General features: G+C 40.5%; 2 protein-coding genes across 2 annotated transcripts; both read left to right on the top strand.

Annotated features, from left to right (window-relative positions):
- Positions 1-294: 294 nt before the first annotated feature.
- On the top strand, positions 295-1,088 carry LOC308163202 (nanos homolog 3-like; the record flags this gene model as incomplete). The annotated part of the gene is made up of 2 exons (XM_080550719.1): positions 295-643; positions 832-1,088. The coding sequence occupies 2 exons, from the start codon at positions 295-297 to the stop codon at positions 1,086-1,088; spliced, it is 606 nt and encodes a 201-aa protein (XP_080406845.1).
- A 6,664-nt stretch (positions 1,089-7,752) lies between these two features.
- On the top strand, positions 7,753-8,560 carry LOC308163201 (nanos homolog 3-like; the record flags this gene model as incomplete). Its single annotated transcript, XM_080550718.1, has 2 exons — positions 7,753-8,101; positions 8,304-8,560. The coding sequence occupies 2 exons, from the start codon at positions 7,753-7,755 to the stop codon at positions 8,558-8,560; spliced, it is 606 nt and encodes a 201-aa protein (XP_080406844.1).
- Positions 8,561-9,298: the final 738 nt, after the last annotated feature.

Raw genomic sequence — 9,298 nt, 5'->3', positions numbered from 1 at the left:
ACCATCTGATTGGCTGTTGACAATCAAGGGTGCATTCGTTTCGTAAACACGCTCTGTCTGTTCAGCACTCATGGAATGCCTCTTGTCCAATCAAATTACTTGGTCCCTTTATGAAGTTGACCCCCAGTGTGCGCTCCGGTGCTCTCAGAGCGAATTGACGAACGCAGCCATAAAGGCGTCAGGTGTGGGCGTGCGCTAAGCATTATTAAACCTCTTTGGAAACTGCGAGCAGCGGCACTCCCCACGCGTGTCTGGCAGAGCGTGTTTTCCCCTGGTACGGTCTAATCTAACACCATGGTGTCGATAACTGAGGAGATGGACATTCTCCAACTCCAACTGCGACTCCTAGATCTCATGCAACAGGAAAGACAAACGGACACTAAAAAGTCTGAAAATAATGGGTTCCAGCCCTGGGGAGACTACATGCAGCTAACGGGGACTGTCCAAGGGATCATGCAGGATAGAACGTTGACCTCCGAGCCGCCGACGGTCGGTGGAGACATTGTTACACCATCATCGTCGAGGCCGCGGGATGAGAACCATCTACCACAGCGGCCCGGAGAGGGACCCCGAGGCGGCGGCGCCCAGAGCCATGTCCATGTGCGTAAAGACGACGCCTCTTCTGGTCCGGCCAGGGAGACAGGTAAATAAGAACAATATTCCATTTGTTCATTTGCTTTAATGAAATGACTCTGCGAAATGACAATAATTAAACAAGTCCTGAGCAGGGCGAACGCAGGTGTAAACATTAGAACAGAATATATATATATATATATATATATATATATATATATATAAAACATATGACTGTAGTGCAACATTCCCTAACAGGCAGCAGGCCTGCGCACAGACCCGGGAGACGCGCTCGATCGCCTCGCAAGTTCTGCAGTTTCTGCCGCCGCAACGGGGAGGCCGAGGGGGTGTTCACCAACCACTGTCTCAAGGACCAACACGGGAACGTGGTCTGCCCCTTCTTGTGGCAGTACGTCTGTCCACTCTGCGGGGCCACAGGGGCCCAGGCGCACACCAAGCGCTTCTGTCCCCAGGTTGACAGCGCCTACACCTCCGTGTACTCCAAGTCGCCGTAGGGAAGCGGACGACAAGTGTGCAACGATGCACCGCACTGTGGACTTACTAGTAGTTTGGAACAGGCCGACTCGTGTGCTTTTATTATTATTATTTTTACTCGTGTGAGTTTCTGGTTTATTTATTATTTTTGTGCGTGTCTTTGTCACTTATTGTTATTTGCAGTGTGGTTTTAGTTTTTAGTTTTTTAAATGCATGCCTCTTGACTTTGCTTTCTTAACAGCACATTTTGTTTTGAGTTTTTCCTTTTAGAAGTGAATGTAAATATGAATGTTTGTCAGCCTATTTCGGACTGCTATTTAGTTATTTTACACACAGCTACAAGTCGGCTACTAAAAAATAATAATTGTCGACTTGTTTTGAGAAATGTTTTCCAGATGACAGTCATGATACGTGTTAGAGATGTACATTTATGCATGACGACAATAATGCCAATAACAATGTGATTTTTTATTATGTGGATAACAGACTTTTCCCAATGACTACCAAACCAAAAACCATAATGCAAACATTTTAAACTTTTAAATTGTATGTTCATGTCTGAACAATAATAATATCTTAATTGGTCAATCCTGTGTGTTTTGAAATTATTGATCACCAAACATGCCTCACATTCCAATGTCGGTCCAATTAAGACTCAATTAGCCTGAGTGCAGCTGAGTCCAATGTGTTGTGAGGATGTGTGTATGAAAAATAAGGGTCTTTGTGGCGTTCATATATTCTTGTCCTCTCTCCGTTATTACTTTTGTAGCAACACAGCAGCCCAACCACTGATGTACAGTGGCTTCGGAAAGTATTCTGACCCCCTTCACGTTTTCTGTTATAGACTAGAGTATAATTGAAAAAGAAGAGAACACACACCGCAGAAAACTTAGGCGAGGTGCTGGCGACGGAGCAGAATACTGTTGAATGAAGTAGAAGCCGCCGCACTCAAGTTCCAGATGCAAAATATTTTAATTGACAACGGTTTTGGCCGTAGCCTACACTTCTGCATCTGGTACTAGAGTGTGTGGCTTCTACATCACACACACACACACACACACACTTTGATGAGGATGAGGTAGGTACAGCACACACACAGTGAAGTAAAAAAGGATTCAAATCTCTGTAAATGCTAAATAGGTTTGGTGCTTGGGACTACCTGACTGACATCTGACATTGAAGTTGATTTAAGTTAAGTTAGGTTAGGTTAGGGTTATGTTTAAAGTTAGGGTTAAGGTGAGAGTTAAGGGTTAAGGCCGTCCAAAGGATCCCACTTTACTACTACACACTCACGCTGTCATTCTCCTCTGAGCCACTAGGTGGCGCCAGAGCCTCTAGAATCGCGTCGGCCCAGCCAGGCCCAGGGTCTTCAGGGGTGGGGGGCAGGGGCGCCGCTAGAGATTCTGGGCCCCGTGACAGAATATCATTTTGGGGCCCCCCCCACCTAAACCACCCATCAACCTAGACAACCCAGTTGAAGTTGATGAACGAAATCCAATGATGGCCATCTTTTGTAAATGTAATTAAAAATTACAGTTAATACAGAAATCAACAATTCAGCAAAGAAATCTCAACATTCTTTAACTTATTAAATTAAGACTTGAACAACACAAGGACAAAAGTATAATTAAATGAGGATTTGAACCCAATTATAAAAGTATAAATCACACAAAAAGTAAAAAATATAATTTTAATGGGGTGGTATTGTGTCTAAATAAATGTAGATCTTTTAAAGATCAGTTGGCCATAATACTGTCAGGATTAGATCAATGAAGAATTACAGAAGAGATATTTACTGACTCAGCATTGCTTGTTTCACACAAAGACAAAAGTGTATTATACAAGAGCGACAACACAGACATGGTGCCAGCGAAATTGAATAGTGAAATGGGAAAAGCTCATTTATACCCACTGCGGCAGTACTGTGGAATAGTATACCCGGAGAGCTAAAAACTATATCTAGCCTAATGCACAACTATTCAAGATAGGAGTAAAGAGACCAAATCAAAGCTAAACGCTGGGCAAAACAAGGCTATATTGTGGGAACTGGACAGACTTGTGCTTATGTGAACAATCAAATATGTATTGCTTGTGTACATGAACAGGCAACGTTTTTTTAAATGTATATCTATCTGGCTAGCCTATGTGTTGCAATTATGAATCTATGACTATCTCTGTATGTTCTATGTCTATCTATCAATATCTACCAATCTCCTGTCTATTTCTATCTCTGTCTCTGTCAATAAATGTATTCTGTCTAGCGTCCGTATGTCTCCACTCTGACTACAACCCTCGAATATGAGTGAATATGAGTGAATATGAGAGAGAGTTCCACGTCATTTTATGCAACTACCAAACTTGGAGCACTGCCTCGTCTGCGGAATGATTGACACACCGGTCAGAGCTGCTCGTGTGACGTACGAAGCTTCGTTCGAGTAATCACGTGGTTTTTGCCAATTTGACACAAGCATCGATACATTTGTATCTATTACTCTATCTACTGATACATTTGTATCTATTACTCTATCCACTGATACATTTGTATCTATTACTCTATCTACTGATACATTTGTATCTATTACTCTATCTACTGATACATGTGTATCTATTACTCTATCTACTGATACATTTGTATCTATTACTCTATCTACTGATACATTTGTATCTATTACTCTATCTACTGATACATTTGTATCTATTACTCTATCTGATACATTTGTATCTATTACTCTATCTACTGATACATTTGTATCTATTACTCTATCTACTGATACATTTGTATCTATTACTCTATCTACTGATACATTTGTATCTATTACTCTATCTACTGATACATTTGTATCTATTACTCTATCTACTGATACATTTGTATCTATTACTCTATCTACTGACACATTTGTATCTATTACTCTATCTACTGATACATTTGTATCTATTACTCTATCTACTGACACATTTGTATCTATTACTCTATCTACTGATACATTTGTATCTATTACTCTATCTACTGATACATTTGTATCTATTACTCTATCTACTGATACATTTGTATCAATTACTCTATCTACTGATACATTTGTATCTATTACTCTATCTACTGATACATTTGTATCTATTACTCTATCTACTGACACATTTGTATCTATTACTCTATCTGATACATTTGTATCTATTACTCTATCTACTGATACATTTGTATCTATTACTCTATCTATATGATACATTTGTATCTATTACTCTATCTACTGATACATTTGTATCTATTACTCTATCTACTGATACATTTGTATCTATTACTCTATCTACTGATACATTTGTATCTATTACTCTATCTATTGATACATTTGTATCTATTACTCTATCTGATACATTTGTATCTATTACTCTATCTACTGATACATTTGTATCTATTACTCTATCTATATGATACATTTGTATCTATTACTCTATCTACTGATACATTTGTATCTATTACTCTATCTGATACATTTGTATCTATTACTCTATCTACTGATACATTTGTATCTATTACTCTATCTACTGACACATTTGTATCTATTACTCTATCTACTGATACATTTGTATCTATTACTCTATCTACTGATACATTTGTATCTATTACTCTATCTACTGATACATTTGTATCTATTACTCTATCTACTGATACATTTGTATCTATTACTCTATCTATATGATACATTTGTATCTATTACTCTATCTACTGATACATTTGTATCTATTACTCTATCTATATGATACATTTGTATCTATTACTCTATCTACTGATACATTTGTATCTATTACTCTATCTACTGATACATTTGTATCTATTACTCTATCTGATACATTTGTATCTATTACTCTATCTATGATACATTTGTATCGACGCACATTGTGTCGGAAGATCGACGCTGTGTCGTGACCAGGGCTGGACTGGGACAAAAATTAGGCCCTGCCATGTGGCTCAGACCGGCCCAACACAATCGGTCCGACACCGCCGATCAACATGCTGGCAGTCTGTTGAATATACCATTTGTAAAAACCCCTATAGAGCGGAGTTTAGTGACATGGACAGCAAGTATACCAATGCAAGTGTGAACCAGTGTACTCACTCACTGTTGACATACTCCACGGTGATGAGACATGGCTGCTGTGCTGAGCAAACAATACCCATACTCATTACTGTTAAGTAGTTGTATAACAAAAAGCTCGGCAGTCATAGGAATAATTACAATTATTTATTAACATTTTAATACTGTTAAGTAGTTGTATAACAAAAAGCTCTGCAGTCATAGGAATAATTACAATTATTTATTAACATTTTAAATACAAACAACATCAAATATCACTCAATATAACACCACTGTAAACAAATTGCAGACAATGCAATAGGGAAGAGAGAGAAAGACACACACACACACACACACACAAGAGAAATGTGAGACATGGTACAGCAACACATGTAAAAGATGGCTATAGCTGAAAAGATTGGATACTCACCCAGTTCCGAAAGGCTCAGCCCTTTCAATCTCCACCTGGACAATTAATGGCCATATCCGAAAGATAGTGAGAGGAACAGAGTAGAGGGAGGGGCAGAGATAAAGAGACAAGGAGTGAGAAGACATGATAAGTGATTACATAACTGATTCAGATCAGAATCTTCTGGGAATCAAAAAACTGATTTGCAGCATGTCTATATAGTGTATACTTACCGACAACAGAGACAGACAACAGAGACAGACAACAGAGACAGACACCAGAGAGACAGACAACAGAGACAGACAACAGAGAGACAGACAACAGAGAGACAGACAACAGGACAGACAACAGAGACAGACAACAGAGAGACAGACAACAGGACAGACAACAGAGAGACAGACAACAGGACAGACAACAGAGACAGACAACAGAGAGACAGACAACAGAGAGACAGACAACAGAGACAGACAACAGAGAGACAGACAACAGAGACAGACAACAGAGAGACAGACAACAGAGACAGACAACAGAGAGACAGACAACAGAGACAGACAACAGAGACAGACAACAGAGAGACAGACAACAGGACAGACAACAGAGAGACAGACAACAGAGACAGACAACAGAGACAGACAACAGAGAGACAGACAACAGGACAGACAACAGAGACAGACAACAGAGAGACAGACAACAGGACAGACAACAGAGAGACAGACAACAGAGACAGACAACAGGACAGACAACAGAGACAGACAACAGAGAGACAGACAACAGAGAGACAGACAACAGAGACAGACAACAGAGAGACAGACAACAGAGACAGACAACAGAGACAGACAACAGAGAGACAGACAACAGAGACAGACAACAGAGACAGACAACAGAGAGACAGACAACAGAGACAGACAACAGAGACAGACAACAGAGAGACAGACAACAGAGACAGACAACAGAGAGACAGACAACAGAGACAGACAACAGAGAGACAGACAACAGAGAGACAGACAACAGAGACAGACAACAGAGAGACAGACAACAGGACAGCAACAGAGAGACAGACAACAGGAGAGGATGGCAATAGAGACAGAACTGAGGTGAGGTGAGCAACAGAGATAGTTCAGGATGATAACAAACAGTTCAGTATGACAGAGACAACTAATAGAAAGACAACTGTATGATTATAGAGTTTACATGTTCAAGGAAATATTGTATGATAATAGAAAGGTACACTTTAATTTAATTAAAGAAGTAACAAAGAACACATTTAATATCACAATTGCATTGTGTTCCATGTCTTTCTCCATTTAATAAATAATGCCTAGTTGAATGGCTAAACAAGACAACTGTCTGGACAGTACTGCTAGAATTATTCACCTTACCGCTGCACAGATAGACAAAGGGTTTAAGTCCATTCTGTTAACATTAGGTCTACTCTGCTAACAAATATTATTCCAGTTGATTTGTCAGTTGTTGTGCATCATATTTTTGTTGTGTTCGCAGTTTTCCCTTTAATAAGTTGTATATAAAAATATTTCAGTTATATATATATTCTCATGCTAAAATCGACTGTAAATCCAGATTTTAAAGTTGATATTCTTCCTCGTGGAGCATGCCCCCATAACCTGTGCCCCACCCAACATTTTTATCACGAGCTGCCACTGTATACTATACATAGTCCCCCAATTTTAAGGCACTGTAAGCAATGGAACAGATTCATATAATGTCCAAATCAAGCACTCATGTTAAGTTTTTGGTCGACAATCCTATAGAATATGCTTTGGTTGAATAAAGTAATTGTCTTTGCCAAATGCTTTCGCTCTCGTCTTTCGTTCAATGTTCCAAACCTAGAGGGGTTCACTAATTGGGTAGCATCACGCGCCGTGCACGACCTTATCACTGCTGGTGCACGGTACCATCTGATTGGCTGTTGACAATCAAGGGTGCATTCGTTTCGTAAACACGCTCTGTCTGTTCAGCACTCATGGAATGCCTCTTGTCCAATCAAATTACTTGGTCCCTTTATGAAGTTGACCCCCAGTGTGCGCTCCGGTGCTCTCAGAGCGAATTGACGAACGCAGCCATAAAGGCGTCAGGTGTGGGCGTGCGCTAAGCATTATTAAACCTCTTTGGAAACTGCGAGCAGCGGCACTCCCCACGCGTGTCTGGCAGAGCGTGTTTTCCCCTGGTACGGTCTAATCTAACACCATGGTGTCGATAACTGAGGAGATGGACATTCTCCAACTCCAACTGCGACTCCTAGATCTCATGCAACAGGAAAGACAAACGGACACTAAAAAGTCTGAAAATAATGGGTTCCAGCCCTGGGGAGACTACATGCAGCTAACGGGGACTGTCCAAGGGATCATGCAGGATAGAACGTTGACCTCCGAGCCGCCGACGGTCGGTGGAGACATTGTTACACCATCATCGTCGAGGCCGCGGGATGAGAACCATCTACCACAGCGGCCCGGAGAGGGACCCCGAGGCGGCGGCGCCCAGAGCCATGTCCATGTGCGTAAAGACGACGCCTCTTCTGGTCCGGCCAGGGAGACAGGTAAATAAGAACAATATTCCATTTGTTCATTTGCTTTAATGAAATGACTCTGCGAAATGACAATAATTAAACAAGTCCTGAGCAGGGCGAACGCAGGTGTAAACATTAGAACAGAATATATATATATATATATATATATATATATATATATATATATATATATATATAAAACATATGACTGTAGTGCAACATTCCCTAACAGGCAGCAGGCCTGCGCACAGACCCGGGAGACGCGCTCGATCGCCTCGCAAGTTCTGCAGTTTCTGCCGCCGCAACGGGGAGGCCGAGGGGGTGTTCACCAACCACTGTCTCAAGGACCAACACGGGAACGTGGTCTGCCCCTTCTTGTGGCAGTACGTCTGTCCACTCTGCGGGGCCACAGGGGCCCAGGCGCACACCAAGCGCTTCTGTCCCCAGGTTGACAGCGCCTACACCTCCGTGTACTCCAAGTCGCCGTAGGGAAGCGGACGACAAGTGTGCAACGATGCACCGCACTGTGGACTTACTAGTAGTTTGGAACAGGCCGACTCGTGTGCTTTTATTATTATTATTTTTACTCGTGTGAGTTTCTGGTTTATTTATTATTTTTGTGCGTGTCTTTGTCACTTATTGTTATTTGCAGTGTGGTTTTAGTTTTTAGTTTTTTAAATGCATGCCTCTTGACTTTGCTTTCTTAACAGCACATTTTGTTTTGAGTTTTTCCTTTTAGAAGTGAATGTAAATATGAATGTTTGTCAGCCTATTTCGGACTGCTATTTAGTTATTTTACACACAGCTACAAGTCGGCTACTAAAAAATAATAATTGTCGACTTGTTTTGAGAAATGTTTTCCAGATGACAGTCATGATACGTGTTAGAGATGTACATTTATGCATGACGACAATAATGCCAATAACAATGTGATTTTTTATTATGTGGATAACAGACTTTTCCCAATGACTACCAAACCAAAAACCATAATGCAAACATTTTAAACTTTTAAATTGTATGTTCATGTCTGAACAATAATAATATCTTAATTGGTCAATCCTGTGTGTTTTGAAATTATTGATCACCAAACATGCCTCACATTCCAATGTCGGTCCAATTAAGACTCAATTAGCCTGAGTGCAGCTGAGTCCAATGTGTTGTGAGGATGTGTGTATGAAAAATAAGGGTCTTTGTGGCGTTCATATATTCTTGTCCTCTCTCCGTTAT

The sequence above is a fragment of the Nansenia antarctica genome, assembly GCF_963989245.1.
Source record: "Nansenia antarctica genome assembly, contig: SUPER_7_unloc_2, whole genome shotgun sequence".
NCBI lineage: Eukaryota > Metazoa > Chordata > Actinopteri > Argentiniformes > Microstomatidae > Nansenia > Nansenia antarctica.
Note: the sequence above shows the minus strand (reverse complement) of the source record. Positions and strands in the feature narration are given on the sequence as shown.